The sequence below is a fragment of the Pogona vitticeps genome, chromosome 15 (genome assembly GCF_051106095.1).
Source record: "Pogona vitticeps strain Pit_001003342236 chromosome 15, PviZW2.1, whole genome shotgun sequence".
Classification (NCBI taxonomy): Eukaryota; Metazoa; Chordata; class Lepidosauria; order Squamata; family Agamidae; genus Pogona; species Pogona vitticeps.
Window position 1 is genome coordinate 6725761 of NC_135797.1, and position 20724 is coordinate 6746484.

Consider the following 20724-nt stretch of genomic DNA (forward strand, 5'->3'; position numbering starts at 1 on the left):
GATTGAGTGGCTCGTCCTTTATGTAATTCTTCAACATAGAAAGTTAAAGAGTGTCAGGGAGGAAAGGGTTAAGGTTAGCACGCTCTCTGACAGGCAAACTCTCTATGTGCATGGAATTTTATTTCTAGAGAGCCTATTCCATCATCTGACACACCCTCCCCAACACCCTACAGCACACAAGGGGCAAGCCATTGCTACCTCTGTGAGAATTTGGCCAAACTGATGCCTTCACCACCACCGCACAAACTCACGTCATGTTAGTCGATTCAACCGTTACCATCAATTGATCAATTTAATGGCGCACCGTTGCCATCATCATTATTAGAGATATCCAAATCAAAAGTTTTCACTTTTTGAACCTTGCTTGTCAAGCCATTTCTTCCCAACACAGCTGCTCCTGGGTTGTTTATTTTTTTTTAATTTTTAACAATACTGTCACTCTCTCCATTCTTATATTATTCTCTGGGACAGATATTTTGACAAGGTTCAAACGCTCTGAATGAGCCATTTCCATTTAATGAAATCTTCAGCCAACTGCTCAGTAACAGCAAATTTTACACCCAAAGGGTAGCTTTTTCTCCAGATATTCAAGTTTTGGTATGTTCTCATAATAAGGAATTGGGAGAGGGAAAACAAGAAAATAGCCCTTTCTTCCTTAAAAGAGGAGGGGTTTTGGGGGGGAACACGACGTGCATATGAAATTATAACTGCCAAACTTTCAGAAAGACACGTAAGCTTAAGTATTGCTAACAACAATTTAATCAATTTCTCAATTCAAAATGACACTCAGTGAACAAAATTTATCAAGAAAAAAGTCAACCAGATACAGTACCAGAAATTATATGGTCAAACTGTCTATGCTATCCTAAAAGGGAAAGTTACCTCGGATCCCTCCTTTTGCGAACACTCTGATTTAATCCAGCCCTCAAGAGATGTGGGAAGAAAGCATTTAGCAATTACAGTGGTGAGAGCCACTTCAATCAGTCAACTGCTAATTCCTTTTACCGGCATGCGTCATTAGATGCCACGATTTACAGTGAGTTGGGAAGGATATTGCCCCATAGCTTCTGAGAGGGACACTCATAATTCTCTGAGAAAAGTCTAAGAGTTCCTTGTATCTGAGAATACCCAATGCCTTCCCCTCTCTTTGGAGCAGAAATTGGGAGAGGGGGGTCTATGGCTTGAACACTCCTCTACTCCCCAGGCAGGGAGGAAGCGGAGAGACAGGTTCAAAAGTCTCCACATTCAATATCTTGCCAACTTATCACAGATTATTACACGCTTTTGCTAAAATTTGATCTCTTGGGGTTACTGAACTGTGCTCTTAATTCTTAAAGCGAGTGCAGAGATGGTATGAGGTCAAGACCAACGATGAGTCCCCCCTTTGGGTACCACCCCAGGCAGTGCTGGTGTATCATTTTCTAAACAGGACTCTCTATATCCACCAGAAAACAAGCCCAAAACATCACTTTTCTTAGAGACCAGTAACTCTCTAGAAATTCTGTACTGTAGATTGAATCCCACGAGCCAAACCCTCTGAGACAGAGAGACTTACTATGCCCATCGTCACAGGCACGGCGAGTCTATTTCCTCCACTCATGAAACGCCGCCAGCTTTGCCACCTCTACCGGGCAGCGCCTCCTCCGCCTGCCACAATGTCTTCAGCTCCAGATGGCTTCCTGCCAGCCAGGGGTGATCCACGGATCCTTCCACAATGGGGGGGGGGGCAAAGATGGTACCCAGCTTCCGAGCGCCTGCACCGTCAGCTAAGGGAAAGGACCCGATTCAAAATGACCGCAGACAAATCTGAGAGAAGAGCCGCCTCGTGGAACCAAGACAGGATCTGTCGTGTTTTTTTTTCCCCCTTCTCCTTGGGCAGAGGCAGCCGGTGTGTCTCGCTCCGTCATCCGCCAGCCCAAAGCGAAACCTTCCCAAGGAGCAAAGTACAGCAAGGCAGCCCTGAGGAAGGGCACAGCTTCCTCATCCAACCGGTGCCTAGGCTCCACCTCTGATACCTGAGTGAGGCAACACCTTTCGTAAGTTTCCCAAGTCACCGAGCCAGAAAACACCTGGGCTGTTAGACAAGTCCTCCGAGCCGGTTTTCAAGATAGGGGTGGAGGGGAGACGTGCCTTATTTAGAGATATCAGCCACCCACTCCAAAAAAGAAAGAAAGAAAGAAAGAAAGAAAGAAAGAAAGAAAGAAAGAAAGAAAGAAAGAAAGAAAGAAAGAAAGAAAGAAAGAAAGAAAGAAAGAAAGAAAGAAAGAAAGAAAGAAAGAAAGAAAGAAAGAGAGTCCTTGAAATTTAAATAATTGAAACAGAGAGTTTGGCCGATCCTTAGATTCAATCCACACCTGACGGAAAGGAAATCTAACTCATAAACAGCTAAACGGCTTCCTCCACCACCACCACCACCTAAAAAAGGTAACAGGAAACCTACGTAACTTGAGAGAGAGAGAGAACAAATACATCAGACTCTCCTTGACAGGAAGCCGCCAGCCCCACCCAGGCAAAGAGCAGGCAGGGCTTTTAGGGTAGTTGTTATTTATTTCTTTTTAAAGAAACGAGTGAAAGGGAGAAGCCCGGGAGCACCTTTGAAGGGATCGGGGAGCACAGTTAGGTGAGCAGCTTCTAGCCGTGTACTTCCGAACAGAAAGAGAGACAAAATTCAGCACACAGAAAGGTTGAACGATGAAGCTGGAATAAATAATGCACCTTCGTATAAATCCTCAAACCCCTTCCCCACAACGCACAACATGATTTATTCAGAAACTGTTTGCGCCAGCTCCTCCAAACATGGGGAAAGCTTCTTAAATCAGCATCTCCGCCTTCCGGGAGTTCCAAGAGACACTGCCTGCATTTTTCTGCCCAGCATGTAATCATAAGGACTAGGCACTTGAAAACAAACAAAAAGAAACTCGAAAGATGAACACCTGTGGCTAGAATAACTTTCAATAACTTTCTCGAGTTCTCACAAATCTGCAGGATTCCTCATCTCCCTCAACAGCCACCTCGGGATCTATGTGCCCAGTGTTTTGAAAGATGTTCTAACTCCAGATACCATCCGGCCACAGATGCCTGGTTCTCATTGTGGTAGCCAAACACAGTTCAATTTTGCTGTGCACAAGCTCAGTGTATGGGCACAGCAGCTAAGGGGTTCAGACAAGTTTTTTCTCAGCCAGGGACTTCCAGAGGCGTCTGACAAAAAGGTAGATCAAGGCCCACACGCAGAACAGGTAACCAGGGAGGTACCAACTTTCCAGAAACACATCTGTTGGCTAGTCCATAAGGGCAGTGTTTCCAATGTGACATGAAAGTGGTCACAGCTGTGAAACAGGCCACACAGCCACAACACAGTACTGCAACGCATGGTTCAAGACTAATGTTCCCTGTAATCTTTATCCCAGCTATGCAGGCTCCTCATCCATCTGCGTGCCCCCCCCCCCCTCCGAGGAGGCAGGGATTCATCCGAAACCGGAAAGGAAACAGGCGTCAACACCAGCTGCCTATGTGTGGTGCTGACAGAGCTCTTGTGCGCACAACTCAGAGGGAATGTTGGTCAAGACTGCAGAAGGGGACCAGATACACTTCAAGCTCATTTGCCATCTCTGTGAAAACTATGGAAACTGGCTTTCCATCACTAGGAGCAACTTTTCTGATATAGTGCAATATGACCTGCTCCGGTTCACCCCAACTTTGTTTATAGCATTTGGAAGGCGCGCACATCTTCAGACTGAGATCTAAGAAAAAGAGAGCCAGATTCTGCACACAGATTTGTCTTTAGCTGGTGGTCTGTCTCAATGACTATAATCAGACCGTCCTATCTCCGCTTACTGAGCCAAGATAACCAGAGGCTTTCCTTGCTCACTGGTAGAGCAGACATCCAGGAAGTCATGAATTTCCCATTTCACTCAATGAAGGAACCAGGATTAACGGCTTCAGAACAAGCTGGGATCTTCACCAACGCAAAGCAAGTTCGTGCGTGCCACTTTTCCCGAACAGGGGTGGGCAACCTTTGGACCTTTCAGGTGTAGGTGGACTGCAATTCCCATGAGCCCTAGCCGGTGATGAGGAATGAAGAGTAAGTACAGTGAAGAGTCACAAGCCGCCCATCCCTGCTTTATGCACGAGTCGTCATGGTTCCCCAAACAAACAAAAGATAACCAAAAGAAGAAAGTGAAAGAAATGATAAAAGGTTTCAGATGGAGAGAAAGGGAGGAGTACATCTCCTCTGACAGATGCCTCTCCAAAAGCAGATGCTCTTTACCTGTCTGGGACTGTAACTCCTATTATCCTCTGGCAAGCATGACTAGATGGGGGAAGATTATGTATTTTTAAAGGACTCCCTCAACTCTTCACGTTGGAACAAAGTAGAGGCCATTGGCCTATTTAGCACCCTTCTGCCTCATTAACGAACATGAGTGGAGACTAAGACATGCAATCCTGCCCTAAGGCAGCTGCCCAGAGGATGAATCAGGCCTCCCCTGAAGTCTCAACAATGGCGTTACTTGACTGGAGGAGACACTCCGCCCCATATGCAGCACGGGGGACCTCCAAATAAAATTCTGCAAGCATTTCTCCTCCCCCCCCCCCCCGATTTTCTTCTTTCTAACTGGGTTGCTCCAGAGAAGATACTCACTGGAAATACCATATTTTCCTGTGTATAAAACGCCCCCATGTATAAGACGCCCTCCCATTTTTCTAACCTAAAATTAAGAAATCTAAGTGGGGCTTAGCAAGTGTAGGGGGAAAGGGATCAAAGCCCTGCAAGATCGCTTTGATCCCTGCTTTCCCCTCTACTTGGTTTTTTTCCTCTCCTCAGCTTACTTCCGGGTATAAGATGACCCTCAATTTTCAGTCTAAAGATTTTAGACAAAAGTATAGTCTTATACATGGAAAAATATGGTATTTCTGCTTCTAATGTAGATAGATGGCTGTTGAAAACTTATCACAGTTGAGTACGTGTCCGAATGTAGTAGCTGCCTTATACCAAGCCTGTCCTGGCAGTAGACCTTTCTCCAGTCTAGAAATAACAGCAATTGGGCTTCGGATTTCCTCCAGGGCACAGGCCATCCTCTTTGACAGCAAAAGTAAAAGGATTCACTCCAGAAGTGGAGACATTATTTTGCTATTCTGTTGGAAAGATTTTGGATATTGCAGAAAGAAAGTAAATTATCCAAGATCTGATTTGTTCACATGGCAGCTCTTGGCTATCATAATTCCCCCCTTGCTCTTCCTCAGTTTTTTTTAAACAAAATATTTTATTAACGCAAATCAGAAATAATTTTCCTCAATATCACGGTCTGCAACCAGCTTCAAAGTTATTCTTCTCCTGACAAGTTACAATAGCTCTGGAACTTCCAGAAAGTGTGTTTAACTTTTCTGGGCTGTTTTGCTATTACATTTAATTGCTAAAGTGACCCATGGATGGCAAAAAGCAAGCAGAAACAGAGACAATGAATAATTTGATCTTTTAAATGTAAGAGCAAAGATCAATACCACTTATGTAAACTAAAAATAATAACAGCAACAAGGCAATAAATGCTATTAAAAGCTATGAAAAACCGCTAAAATCTTTAGTGAAGTGACCTCGAAAGAAAAGTCAGAGACTCCGCTTACAAAAGATCACTTTATCTCACCCCAGTCACTGTCAACGTTTGGAAATAAGGTGTTAAAAACCAATGCAAGTGAATGTAATTGGTAATTTCCAAACTCTGACAAGTTACTTCCTTTGGTAAAACTTCTGCAACTCAAGGGCATAAGTGAAGTTATATTTCACAAGCAATACAATGAGACACATGTATTTTTTTCCCATGTTGTGTGCAGGAGTTCTTTCGTCAAGTAACAGACAATGTAGTGACCTAAGCAACACAAAAACGGATCCAAACAATCTGCAGCTTTAACAGTAATGGAGTTGAAGGGGGTTCCATCAGGTGACATTGACAGGTACCATCGGTGGCAGATTGTAGCCCTGTGATGAGTAGGGTGGCTGGTGTGACGGAGGATGCTGGCAGCGACAGTGACAGCAGTCAATGGCAGGCGTGGTACTCAGGAGTAACAAGATGAACCAGAAGCTAAGGTTGGGTCCTCTCTCTCACACACGCACGCACAGATACAGAGGCATTCACTTTGCTATTCACCCCCAACCCCTTACCTGCTGCTTCCCCCCCCCACCCCACACAGCAGACCCAGTGAGGGTATTCAGCAGAAAGGGAAAAACAGGCAGAGCCTCTCCATCTCCGCTAGGGAGGACTGGCAGGAATCGGCTGCCTAGGGCAGTGGTCCCCAACCTTGGGCCTCCAGATGTTCTTGGACTACAACTCCCAGAAGCCTTCACCACCACCTCTGCTAGCCAGGATTTCTGGGAGTTGAAGTCCAAAAACATCTGGAGGCCCAAGGTTGGGGACCACTGGCCTAGGGGATGCCGGATCTTGAAGTGGGGGGGGGGGAAGGATGGCCTGATTGCCCCAACCGAGCAGTCCCCACTGAAGTGGGCAAGATAGGCAGAGGCTCTGCACTTTGACTGGGTCCTAAAGACAACACGGGGGAAAATACACACATATGCAACTCACACAAAACATTATGTGTTGCAACAGTGAAGGCCCGAGGGGAATGTGTTCTTTTTAAACTGCACCAGATTAATGTTTCTATTACAATACTTATCCATGCATTATAAATATTAATATACATTTTATGCCGGCTGTATACGGCGTCTTTAGAGCAGCCATTCTCAACCGTTTTTTGGGCCACATCCCTTTTAGGGTTCCAGGGCCGCCTGTCAAACCAGGGAAGCCTTTGTCTGTGTCCAAACAAGGAGACGACCTGGGCAGGTGAACTGTGTCCCCCCTCCAGAGGTGCCGACCTCCATGGAAAATGGATGCTTTTGAAGATGTCAGAGGACAGGATCTTACCTGAATGGGTCTGCAGTCTAAAATTTGATTGGGGGAAAAGATGAAGAGGAGGTGGTAGAAAGGGAAAAGATGGAAGACGAGATAGAAGACGATGATGTGCTGACGGAATCACCATACGGCAAATTCTCTAATACTGAACGTCGGTTGTTGACTTCTCCAACCTGATGCCCTTTAAGATGGTTGACTACAAATCCCTCTATACTCAGCCACTGCAGGCAATGGTCATGCTGCCTGAAGAGTGATGGGAGTTGTAGTCTCACACATCTGGGGGGGCACCTGGTTCAGAAATTATGATCTGTGATTATTACAACAAACACACACACAGAGAGAGGGTTTGTATACAGTACTTCAAATTTATTGCTCCAGGTTCACATGCTAGAATCCTCTGAATAGCGAAAGAAGCTCAATACCTCGCATCCACTTTCCATCTTGGATTTTCTCTGTCTCGCTCATCTATGTACCCATTTCTCTAGTTCAGTTCTGCAAATGCTGCACCAGATGGCCATGACTTCAGGCCAGAAGGATCAACTCCTCTCTGGGTCATTTGAGGTTCCTTGAAAACCCCAATGCAATTTTCTATTCAGGCAGGTCAATACAGAAGGGTTTCGTTTTTTGTTTGTTCTTGTGTGTGTGTGTGTGTTTCCTCAGGACCGTAAATATTCCCTTTAAATAACAACCTTCACCACAACATCTCCTAGGAATCCTTTGCCTCCTTTAGTAATTAAAAGCTAAGAACAGCCTGAAGACTGGGAGGGAAGGACCACAATCCTAATCCACGATTATCCCATAATATGGAATGGCCCTTCTGTGCATTTGATCTGAGATAGCATGAAACACCCTTTTTAGAGGTAGCTCGCGCTACACTCAAAGGGCAACCCTCCCCCAAGGCATGCAAAAGCATAGAATTAAACTCTTGAGTATATCAAATCCTACAGCAGTGTCTCTGAGGCCTATTTCCTCACTCTTCTATTCCAGGGCAGTCAAAATCGGTGGTGGTTATGTGCCATCAACTGGCTTAGAGTAACCCTAATTGGGCTTTCAGGGTAAGTGAGATATCCACCACACTCTCTTCCAGGCCCGAGAAGGGATATGAACCCAGGCCTCCTGAGTCCTAGTCTGTCACTCTGTTCGCTACACCACACTGGGCATCCTTTCAAATCTATACAGCTGCAGAATTCAGCCTCCTTTAGCGCAGCCTGCCCATACGTACAGTCTGACCATCCTCTTCAAGCACCCTTCCTTAATGCAATTTCTTCCCTCTACTGCATATACGTACAACACAAGCCATCCCTCCTTTTAAAATCTCCTGAAGATTCTTTCTCCAACACTTTCCTACCCAAATCTGCTCTTGGCTATTAACATTTTTATCTCAACTTTCTCTCTTGAGGGATTTACAATGGCAAGCCCAGATCTCTTTCCCGCGGCCATTTAATCCTCACAGCTATTCAGGCCCAGGAAGGACCAGCGTTGAAGAGGAGTGACAGGCCCATGTCATCATCGTGTGACCCTGATGGCTCAGCAGATATATGAACTTCAATGAATTGCTCCTCGACACAGTAGACGGAGAGGGACAGTGCAATGCAGTGGTTAGGGTGCTGGCCTAGGGAGATCCAGGTTTTATCGCCACAAAGCTATGAAACTCACTTGGCGACCTTGGGCCCATCTCCCACCCTCAGCCTAACCCACTTTGGAGGGTTGTTGTGAGGATAAAGAGGTAAGCGACACATGCTGCTTTGCGCTCAACTCAATGAAATGAACACCCTTACTTTCCACCATCTCTGTCTAAATGTATCCCTCCCTCACATCTGAAAGTGCGGATTATAAGGCACCGAACCCTCACATTAAAATTGGCATTTTAGTCTTAAAATACAGTGGCGCCTCGCAAGACGAACGCCTCACAGGACGAAAACCCCACAAGACGAATGGTTTTTTGGGATCACTGTGGTGCCTCGCAAGATGGCTTCTTCTATGGCCGTGCTTCACAAGATGAATATTTTTCACAAGACCGATGCCTCGCAAGACAAATGAACTATTTTCGTCTTGTGAGGTTCCCATAGGAATGCGTTCCTACGGGAAACTGCTTTTCGCAAGACGAAAATTTTGCAAGACTCGCAAATTACTCTCGTCTTGCGAGGCACCACTGTATTCTCTCTCTCTTTCTTTTTTTAATTGACATGGCTGGCTCTCTGAAATTTAAATGTCAGAAGGTGTCTGAAAGAGAAGAACTTCAGGAAGGTACAAAAAATTGGGGGAGGGGAATTGAAAATGGCTCTGCAGTAACTTAAGTTGGTCTTCTCTGTGCTATGCCATGGGAAGCTCCAGCTTCAAACATTAAATGCTTTCAAATTCTCCCAAACTCTTCTTTACCAGTCATTTGGGGGGGGGGGGGCGGAGAAGGAGAACCAGACTTTTGCCTCCAGAGAGATGGAGAGACTGCTAACTGCTAACTTCTGGTCACCTCGGTCTTATGTACAATCTAAACCTCCATTTTTCCTTCCTCCCAATCTCATTCCCTGTGTAACAGGCATCACATCTGGCCCAAGTTTTTAAGACAATCTTTGCCAAATGAAAGATTCTGTACATTATGAAGCTTTTTTTCTTTTCAGAAAAGGGTATTGCTTCACCCAGAACTTTGTTTCTACAGATGGATTCTTTCTTTCACAAGCTACGCTCCCAACCATTTCATTCTGAGCCGCGCAGCCCTAGAGAAAGTTCCACCTCCACCCTGGCCCTTTAGTAGAACGCTTCCGGTCTCCTGCCAGAACTTGTTCGTCTGGTTTACTCCACGCAGCAGCTCCAGTTACGTTTGCTTCTCCCATGCAGTCTGTAAATAGCAGAGAAAGCTATTTACCTCTGGCCAAAAGAGGTCACACAGCAAGAAATTGTACTTCTGCTGAAGATCCTGAGAAGGATTGCGCTATACACAGAAACTCACTCACTGCTGTTGGGCCAATTAATACATTGCTTGGAAGCTCCAAACTGGTGGCTGAGACAGTGTCATGACTACAGCCCCTCGGCAAGTCTGTGGCAGAGCTAGGTTTGAATGCAGGCACAAAACCCTAATCCCTAGACCATACTAGTTCAAAGTTAGAAGCTAGCTCCCTCTGCTGTCAAGAGGTCTATCAAGACACCTTCTATCAAGGCTTGGATGGTGGATGACCTGTGGGTGACTGTGCCACCTTTTCAAACTAGGCCCACCTCCTACCTAAATTAGGCCCACCTCCTACCTATGCAGGTTCTAATGCACCAAGGCAAAAGTAACTCTGCTGATATACAGATACTTGTACACTAGTGAAGTTCCTGAATCACATTGTTTTACGTTGTCTCAACAGAAGACATCCAGGCAAGAAATTATCGAGCAAAACAAGGCTCACAGCCACTGGCACAAGCATAAAATAAGTGTTTCCTCCATGTTAAGATTTTTAAGGTTACACAAAATACACATAGGGCACTCTATAGAAAACTAGTATCCTTTCCCTTTTAAAAAAGAAAACATATACATGTGCATGGACACACACACATACTGCAAGCAGAAAAGGATCAGTTGATCATTTAAAAAGATGCAAAGAACCCATCCAATGCTTTAAATTAAAAACAACTATGAAACACATCAATAGCTGGTACAATTTTGTACAACGTGTGCACGCTGGGCCATCTGCATAAAACCATTTATTCAACAGGGTCAATAAAATACTCCGCCTACTTGCAGGGCAGGAAGGAAAGAATCTGAAGTCCTTCTCTTTGCCTGTGAGGATAAAATAAGCAAGTGTTCACATCCTTATGTTTAAATAACGTGGCCACACAATTTAGCTCCAAAAAAAGGCACCCTTAGCTTGATGCATTTTGATTCCAGTTTCCTGTTGAGTTTGGCCATCTGAAAGTTAAAAAGATGCCACACAGTCTTGGTGTCACAGACACTCAAGAGTAGAATGGCTGCCTCATCTGTGTCAGATGCTTGCTATCCAAAGGGCAGCTTTCATCTAGAGCTGTGGTTCCCAACCTTGGGGTCTCCAGATGTTCTTGGACTACAATCCCAGAAAACCTGGCCAGCACAGTTAGTGGTGAAAGCTTATGGGAGTTTAAATCCAACAACATCTGGGGACTCAGGCTGGGAACCACTGATCTACAACAAGAAGAGGGAGGATTATTTATCACTCTAGCTGCATTAGTTCTAGGGCTCCAATACGTTTAAATGCCTTTTGGAACAGACACTGGCTTATAGCCTTCTTGCTGTTTGGAGAATGAATCAGATCACTTTGCAGCAACAATGCTGTCCTGTGAAGTAACCCAGAAACTGTTTGATGCTTGAGTATTGAAATTTCAGTCAATGTATCCCCACAGCTGGCTGATTTCATAGAACAGAGACGGGCAAAGTTCAGCCCTCCAGATGCTGCTTGTCTACGACTTTCAGCAGTCTCCACCACCAGATACGCAGGCTAGCCTAAGAACATCTGGAGGGTCACATTTCCCTCCTCTTGATAAAGTCTTGTATTGTTGCTGCTGTTGTTACGTGCCTGTCATCATTCAATGGCATTAAATAGGATCCATCAAGGGTCAGAAAGCAACACCTGGCAACAGCTCCACTACAGTGACATCCCCTCAAATCATGCTTCTGCTTTTTCCTCCAGAAAAGAGTATTGCTTCACCCAGAACTTTGCTTCTACAGATGGATTCTTTCTTTCTTTCACAAGCTACACCCCCAACCATTTCATTTTGAGCTGCACAACCCTAGAGAAAGTTCCACCTCCACCCTGCCCCTTTAGTAGAATAATTCTGGTCTAGAATCTCCCTCATTGCTGTATTTCACCTGTTGTCATATAAAGTGGGCATCCGATCACAGTCAGGCTATACCGGTTGCTAAAACTGTGGGTGCAGGTGGTGACTGTTGCATGATGCCGTGGAAAGCTAGCTTTCCTCCACAAGTCAGAGGGAAGGATGTGAAGTTGGTATCATAAAGGGCTGGAAGCTGACATCTGTAACATACAATATACTTCTCAATTAAAAGGTGAACAGACACAGAACCAACACTGTTCCTGCAATGCACAACAACAACACTATATGTGACCACAACTTGTATGGGGTACGGAGATGGTTAGGACTTCCTTTTTCAATTACTGTACTGTGGGCTCATAACAAATTCTCAAACGAACTGTGGTGTACAATGAAAGATTTTTGGTTGCTTTGATCCAAAATCTGATGTGACAGATGCCGTTTTCTTGATGGAAAGAAGATGACAAAAGCCTTACTACAGTCACTGCTGTACAGGAGTCTTGCGACAAGGTTATTGTTTCTTAACGGCTCCTTCCTCCAAGTACAGTAGCTCAAGGGGCATAAGTGGTTCACTCGCCTCTCTTCCTTTTTATTTCAACAACCCTGTGAAGCAGCTTACCCAAAAAACTGGACCAAGATTTTACAGAATGCCTTAATTCTGTTCCAGAGTTTAATTCAGATGATCTACTGAACCATGTCTGAAAGACCACAAGCAAGCCACAGGCCTGCCTATTCTCCCCACCCCACCCCATACTCTCCATTTTCCTGATTAGCATTACCTTCATTTGTCCCACATGGCTTGCTGAGCCTAATCTAATGCTCACATTTATTCTGAAGCAGAATCAGAAAGAAATTTCATAGTTACTGATCCAGGTCTGCAAAGGAAAATCAGCTATCGTTAGGAAGTAGCAATTCCCACACATTTTTGCATGTGCCTAGCTTTTCATTTTGGACAAATTCCCATGCCTGCCTACCTCTTCTTTACCATATCTCAACCTCCTTTTAACCATGAGTTCAATTTGTAATTTAAGATTAAAACTGAACACAGAAATAATTTTAAATTAAACTAAGCACAAGTGGTTTTTCTTCTTGAAAAAAGGTGACAAAAAATGCAAGGAAATACCAGAAACAAATGGATTCAACATGAAGGAGGATGAAAATCTCAAGTGCCTTGTGCCCTATGGAATTTCTTCTTATCCCCCTCAGGGAATGCCTCACAATGTTCCACAGAGGCAGAACCTAGACCACTGGTCTTTTGCAGCTTATTCGTAAGAGTGTTCCAGGGTTTCAAGGAAGGATTTTCCTGCTCTACTTGAGATACCTGAAATTGAACCCAGGACCTTTAGCTGAGCAATGGACTACCTGCCCATCTGGACACGCAGAAAAGCAATGGTCAGCATTAAAACAGGGAAAAGAAAGGAAGCTACAAGGGAGGGAGAAGGAGGGAGTACAGATGCATTGCAGTGCTCATCCTTCTACTGTAGGGTTTGGGGGCAGGGATGGAGAAAATGTGGTCCTCCAGATGTTGTGCGACTGGAATTCCAATTCATCCTTCCCCTTCTGGGATGTACACTGGGCCTGACGGAAGCTGCAACCCAATAACATCCGGGGGACCACACCACTCCCCTAAACCTGGTTTGCATTGGAAGATCATTGAGACGCCCATGACATACACTACCCACAAGCTGATTTTTCACTATCATTTCCGGAGGAGGAGGAGAGAGAAAAATTGCAACACAGGCGTTCTTTCCTAATCCTTCAGTTATAGAAACAAAGAGGCCTGCAGCTGATGTACCAAGACTACAAAGCACCAAGACCAAGCAAACAATGGGGAACAGGCAGAGAGGCGTTGGCTTCTGCATTCAGTCATCACCTCCTGACTTGAACCGTTTGAAGGTCTGAGCAGTTTCTTCAGAAACAGTTACTTGGACTTCAAGGAACTCTTTAATTCAAAATCCCTTTCTTCTCAGTAGAAGAGGAAAGGGGGCAAACAGAAGAACACCTGCAGGACTTAATTCTGTTTAAAGGTCACATCCTGGAAAAACCTAATATCTCAATTGCTTCTCTGCTCCCTCTCTCCCCCTGTAGGACTAAGAATCCCAAACAGGGATTATCCTCTCTGAATTATGATTTGGGCAGAATGTATAACAGTTAAACGGGAAGGAAATGGATGGTTCTCAAATGACTTGGGATGTAAGACACAGCTTGGCCAATGGTCAACGATTGAAAAACAAAAAGATCCAGGGAAGAAAAGGTTGAAAAACCAATGCCTTAGGAGTTAATAACCCCAATCCTAAATAATATCTAAAAACTGTTTGCCATAAAGGTGGAAACATAATAATTTTAGACCTTAGACCTGCAGAACTTGAAAGGACCCTATGGGTCATCAAGTCCACTCTTTTAATGAGGCACAGTGAGGAACTGAATTCCCAACTTCTGGCTCCAGAGACCTGGACCATTGAGCTATCCTGCAGTTCTCCACATCTTCAAGCCTCAACATCTTCTAATTCAGGCAAGCCACAATTTAGATATCTATAAGATATGTATAAGTCAAGTAGAACTCCCCAAATCGGGGAATTATGGTATTTATAGTCAAAGAAATCAAGAATCCCATCCACAGTTGTCGTTTTACAATGTGCATAACTGAAATTTGTCATGAACAAATCAAACTACACATAGGAGGCTGAGAGACAGCAGTCCAACACTAAATTATACCAGCCCCTAACCATGCACCCAACCACCAAATACGAAAAGGAATTACACAACCTCACAGATCTCCCTAGAAATATATGTGAACATATCCTGCTGAACACTCCACGAGAACCTCAACCAGCAACCTTCTACCTAATCCCAAAAATACCTTATGCTACCAATGCACCTGGTTACGTAAGAAATACCACAGGCTTCCTAAGGAAACTTCAGCACACACACAACCTTCCTGATAACACCATCCTAGCTACAACGGATGTAGAGGCACTCTATACCAACATGCCACACAAAGATGGATGACAACTTTCCACAAACACCATCCAAAACAAGGGAAAAGTCCACATAATCACCATCCTCTGTGACTCAGTACTCAGACTCAACTATTTCACTTTTGACAATAAAACCTGCCGTCGGATCCATGGGCACTTGCATGACCCCAAAATATGCAAACATATTCATGGCTGACCTGGACCAACCCTTTCTTAACTGTTGCACCCAAAAACCTATTTGAGCTACATTGATGACATTCTTCTGATCTGGACCCATGGAAAGGGATCCCTAGAAAATTTCTACCAGGATTTCAATGGCTTTCATCCAAACATCTATCTCACCCTGGAACAATCGATACAGCAGGTGAATTGTCTGGACACTACTCTGAAGCTACAACATGGACATCTTGGCACTACGCTGTACCGGAAATCCACCAACTGACATACAGTACCTACCTGCACTCTTCCAGCTTCCATCCTGAACACACCACAAAGTCCATCATATATAGCCAAGCCCTAAGATACAATTGCATCTGCTCCGACCCACAGGATAGAGACTCCAAACTCAAGGATTTACAAAATACATTCCTTAGACTACAATACTACACCCCCTTGTTGGACACAAAGCACCATCAGGAGGAGTGGGGGGGAGATGCAAAACTGGCAATCACTAATGATTAAGTCATTAAATTCCCCTTTGCTGGGAGGAAGTTGTATATTAAGAAAGTAAATTGTAAGGAAGTTGTCCCAAGTCCAAAATAATGGTTAGCGAATTGGCTGATGTTTGCTCTCAGGGAGACCAACACACATCCAAACAGTAGGAATCAGGCACTCTCTGTGAAGCCACTGTATCTCCACAAGACTATGTGCTCCAACACCCCCCACAACTCTCTCTTTCTCCCCTTTCTCTTCACTATCCAATCCAGAAAGGTTACAAAGGCCCTGAATTCTCTTAGGCAAAATCTGTAGCCATTTAAGTTTAATATTAGCAGCAATCTATTCTTTTACGACTGTCAAAAAAAACCCCACCAAAAATCCAGAGTTGCATCACGGGAGGATTCCATGCTGCGTCATTTGTGATTTCCAAAGGCAGAATCCTTTGGTCCCTCTCAATGAGCAGCTTAAATATTTGGCACCAGCAAAAGCAGGCTGATGAATAATCATGTGCTATTTAAGAGACTTTTTACACTGCTTTTTCATTCGAGAAATCTCCAAGTAGTTTAACAGTCTTAAAAACCAGCAAAATGCTAAAAACAACCATCACAAAGCAGAAGCATTTCACTAAACCAGTGGTTCTTAACCTTTTTGAAAGAAACGCCCCCTTGAGCCATTGAGGAAGTTATCATCGCCCCCCTCCCCGCACTGATATTTATTTATTTATTTATTTGTTTGTTTGTTTGTTTGTTTATTTATTTATTTATTTATTTAAGACACTTAAATCCAATGACCCCTGAAAACAAAATTCAATTCCAAGAAAATGAAATGCCCCCAAAAAGTAACATTTAATGATTTAGTTGCAAGTGAATTTTAAGACACAAAAAGAAATATAAAAAGGGCATAAATACAAACTGCAGTGCAGGAACTAAAAATTTCAGCCTTCCATCCTTCCGAGGTCGGTAAAATGAGTACCCAGCTTGCTGGGGGGGGGGGCAATGTGTAGCTTGTATAATTAAATTGTAAAACTGCCCGGAGAGTGCTTGAAGCGCTATGGGGCGGTATACAAGTCCAAAATAAATAAATAAATAAATAAATAAATAAATAAATAAATAAATAAATAAATAAATAAATAAATAAATAAATAAATAAATAAATAAATAAATTAAGATTGGAGGAAAACATATATTCATGCACACTGTAAAAAGGCTGCAGCCATCTTCACAGGTTTGGCTTGCTCCAGCGCCCCCCTACCGCCCCCCTTCTGCTCCAGCGCCCCCACGCCGCCCCTTTTCGTTTTACCGCCCCCCTGAAAAATGAAATCGCCCCCTGGGGGGCATTATCGCCCACGTTAAGAACCACTGCACTAAACTAACAAGGGTAAACTAACAAATCTAATCATCAGAATAGCAACATCTATGTTTTGAATTTCCTCCAAAGACCTTGAGGTGGCATATCTGGCTTTTCCTCTCCCTCCTTTAGCCTCACAACAACCCTGTGAGGTAGATCATCTACTGAAAATGTGCTTCATGGTCCAGTGGTAGCTAGAAGATTACTGTATCTCCAAAGTTACAATCTAGCATACTTAAATCCTGCATCACACAGCCTCAATGCGCAAAAAGAGAGGAAACGCTATGAGCTGCCCCAGAGGTAGCCTGAAACTACTGTATTTCAGATAAATAAGGAAAAAACCTCTCCCCCTTCTCAGTCTCCTCGAATACACCCTGCCAGCTACCGTCACTCTCCCCTGCAAGAGCAGAGCTACAGAGCAAACAAGCATCCATTTCTTTTCATAACACAACACCTGATGCGGGGGGGGGCAACACCTTTGGTGGAGTTGCAGCTACACCTGTTGGATCGTACAAAAGGGTAACGATCAGGTTAGGCAGCGGCCTAATCCTGTAAAGGAGCTAGAGCTACGCAGAGCCCTCTCTCTCCCTACCTTGACATTGTTCTCTGGCAGAAAAGCCTGCCGCTTTACACAAAGGGCAACTCTCTACATGCAGAGAGTTAGGGTAAGGCAGGGAGATCTAGGAAAGATTTCTGGCTCAAACCTACTGCTGCCAGTCAGTATTATGTCAAATGGACTTAAGGGCTGACTCATAATAAAGCAGCTTCACAGGTTCCTGTGCGGAATATCTGACTGCATTCCAATAGGTTGCTGATTGGCAATCGTTATTGACCCACATCAGAGCCAAACACTCCTACTCCAGAGTTTGTGCTGTTATGGGGAAAAAAGACACAAGTCCTACCCCTTTCAGAACAACATAAACACTGAAGTCCATCAATATCTTGGACACCTAAGGTTTCATGGATGTGAATAGCCTCTCCAGCAATGCAGAACGCAGCCATTCTCTCATTGCGTTCATGATTCTTGTTGCCAGTCGCTGCCTGGAAGCTAGCCTTCTGCAGAGAAAGCTCTCTGTGCTTAGACAGGCCGGCATGCCAGTGGGGCCATACTGAAAGTTTGAACAGAGCTGTAGAGATGGCACTCTTGCAGTTGTTTACACTTTAATTACACAGGCTACACGCTCTCCCCCCCCCACAAACTGGGCAGTCAATTTACTGACCACAGAAGGATGGAAGGCTTAGTGAACCTTGAGTTGGCTACATGGGATTGAACCCAGGTTGCGAGCAGAGTTTTGGCTGCAGTAATGCCGTTTAACCACTGCCACGAGGCTCCTTTGGAGGTCTACCATTTTCTGATGGGCATCCTGAGATTGCGTAGCTTGGTCAAGGCCACCCAGGCTTGCTCTACTCACAAGAAGCACAACTGAACTCCCAATCTCTGGCTCTAAATCCAGATACCTAAACCACTGAGCTATCGTGCCTGCTAAAAACATTTAGAAGTGGTGACATCTGTAAACCGTATATCCTTCTATGTTCTTTATTTGCAACAGCCTTGCGAGGAAGCCTTTCCATTTTATAAATGAGAAACCAATATGAGTTGTCATTTCCATAATTGGTCCAGACCAGAAGCAGGCTGAGCCGCCACCGATTCAACAGTGGGAACTAAAATGTACGCCTTTAATTAAGTGTTTAAAATCAACATGTTTAGAACGCATTACAAGAGGTCAGAGTGAAATTTTCTGGCAGTGTGACAGTAATTGGGAAGGTAATTCGGTGCTGGGTAAAAGCTAAACAACCAGAAGTTAATTATAAGGGTGAATGTATGTTGAATTCACAAAGGCATGACAGCGAATCAGTGACATCATTATAAAAGAATACAACTTGTATCTTCAATGGTTTCCATACACATTTATATTTTATCTGCAACTTCTACAGTACGTACACATTTCTTACAGGGATTTTTTCTTTAAAAATGCATATTCTTATACATTGTTTAAACAGGAAAAGATAAGTGGAAAAACAAATGTATTGTCTTCCCTTTTTAAAAAAAAGAATGGCTAAATTTGACAATACAGAGAAAAACACAGTACAAAGGTATCTTTACCCTGACACATCCAAACAGAGGTGGGCACGCTGGCTTGGTGGTTGGCATCAACAAATGCCCTCCAGCGGGCATCCACTCAGAAGCCGCGCCCTGGCTTCCATGCACGGCGTCCGAGTGGGCATCCGCCAGAGCGGGTGAGGTTTGGAAGTGCGCTACACCTGTTGGGCCGACCGCTGAACCGGCATGAACCGCCAAACTAGTGGATTGTGCCCATCTCTACATCCAATCACCTATGAACACAATGCCTGTGTAATCAATACTTTTGCATGTTTGTTACGGGTGTCTGTAATACCACGGTGCTTCAGAAAGTTAATTACCAACATACTCATCCTTCCCTTCTTCCCATTTCATTTGATCACCACCCCACTGCCACCTATAAACCTGCACCCAAATTATCACTGCATGCACCTGAGAAAGGGGACTGTAAGGGACAAAACACTGAAATAAATCCAATTTATCATTCAAGTGCTACAATATTTTTGTTGTCATTTCATCTTCTTTTGATTTTTTTTTACACATGCTGAAAACAGGACTATCTCTTTGAGCTCTGAATAAAACCATCTCCAGGGGAGTCAAGAGGAACGTTAACTGTAATTTTCAGCCGTGCTGGGCGGCGCTCCAACGCTACCTCCCCGTGAGGTTCCACCATGACGGGAATCGAAGGTCCTGCAAACACTCGCTCTGTGTGTGTGTGTGTGTGTGTGTGTGTGAGAGAGAGTCTCGTGTATAATTGGCCAAGAAGCACAGAGAAAGAGACAAGCAGTGCTGCCCACTGACAGACGGGGCGTCCGAAACCGAGGACATCCTATCCTGCAATTCCTATCAGCTGCATCTTTGATCACAGATGTTCAACTTCAAACACTAAATTAGAAACCTGGGATCCAACAAGGGGAGGTACCTTCGAAATTGGGACCCAGGTCAAAATTTAAGAACCCCCCTCCTTCAGCCCAGGGGTTTGTGACTGGAACCACAACCAAACATAACTACCTTTCTACACAAAAAAATCTACTCCTATGTTACCTGTATCTGTTTTCCTCCTGCTAGGAAACTGATAATCTTAGCAGTTGAGAACTGTCAGAGAGATGAGAAACCAGAGTCGGTTCCCTGCAAATCAACCAGATTTACCAGCAGATTGTCATCTGATCTCCTCCATTTTCAGCATGACAGGGGGAAGATCTCCTATGAAAACTGCAGCACGTGGACAGGTTCATCACCGGAGAGATTTTTCCACAGCCTGCTAAGATAGGGAGAAAGCCACCGCAAGGCGCAAGGGCACAAAGCAGGCAGGCCAATGGGGCATGATGCGCTGTGTGCCCTCCTCTTCATCCTGCCCACCTGTGCCACATGGACCCTCGGGCTTTGCCCCTCGTGACACTAAAAGGCCAACCAGAATGATGACCCACGCTTTGCCGCCTTCCAGGACAGGGTGCCACTGACAAGCTCACCAGACCAATTCTAGTCTCCTCTTGAGCATCTTAGTGCAAGCAGTCATCGTGTCACTGTGGAAGGATAAATAAATAAGAAGGGATGGGGTGGCATGTATGCACGTGTACACCTCCACACTCGCATTCTTTGGGACAAGGGAGAATCCACCCCGAGGCGTCCGCCCGCTGTCACTGAGGATTATCAGAGCACTAAGAAAGATTCACGGGAAGCCCACTGTGTACCATTCGACTGAAAATATCTTTGTTGCCATTTATTGTGGCAAATTTAATTTACTGGGACAAGAGATGTGCCCTGGAGTCACGCATTTACTCCCAAAGCTGTCTGTGATGTCTTGTATATTCTGGATCCCCTCCCCGGTATGGAGAAGGGACTCTCTCTAGACATCATGCCGAGCTCAAAAAAAGGAAAGGAGGATGATGTGGCCGCACATGCAATGCTCCCCTGCCCTTAGTCCCCTCGGGCGGCTCCACTTACTGTTTTAAAATGGAAGGAAGGCAGGAAAAAGGAAGGG

At 44.6% G+C, this 20724-nt stretch overlaps 1 protein-coding gene across 10 annotated transcripts in view; it reads right to left on the bottom strand.

Moving 5' to 3' along the window:
* MARK2 (microtubule affinity regulating kinase 2) overlaps positions 1-20724 on the bottom strand; it is a 140473-nt gene that overhangs the window by 61959 nt on the left and 57790 nt on the right. Inside the window, exon 1 of one of the 10 annotated variants that reach the window (XM_072984104.2) lies at positions 1556-15864. The exons of the other annotated variants lie outside the window; for them this stretch is intronic. Within the exon in view, the coding sequence (XP_072840205.2) occupies positions 1556-1600 (45 nt within the window). The 5' untranslated portion in view covers positions 1601-15864. Of the gene's footprint in view, positions 1-1555; positions 15865-20724 lie in introns of those variants that run through there. 10 annotated transcript variants of the gene reach the window in all.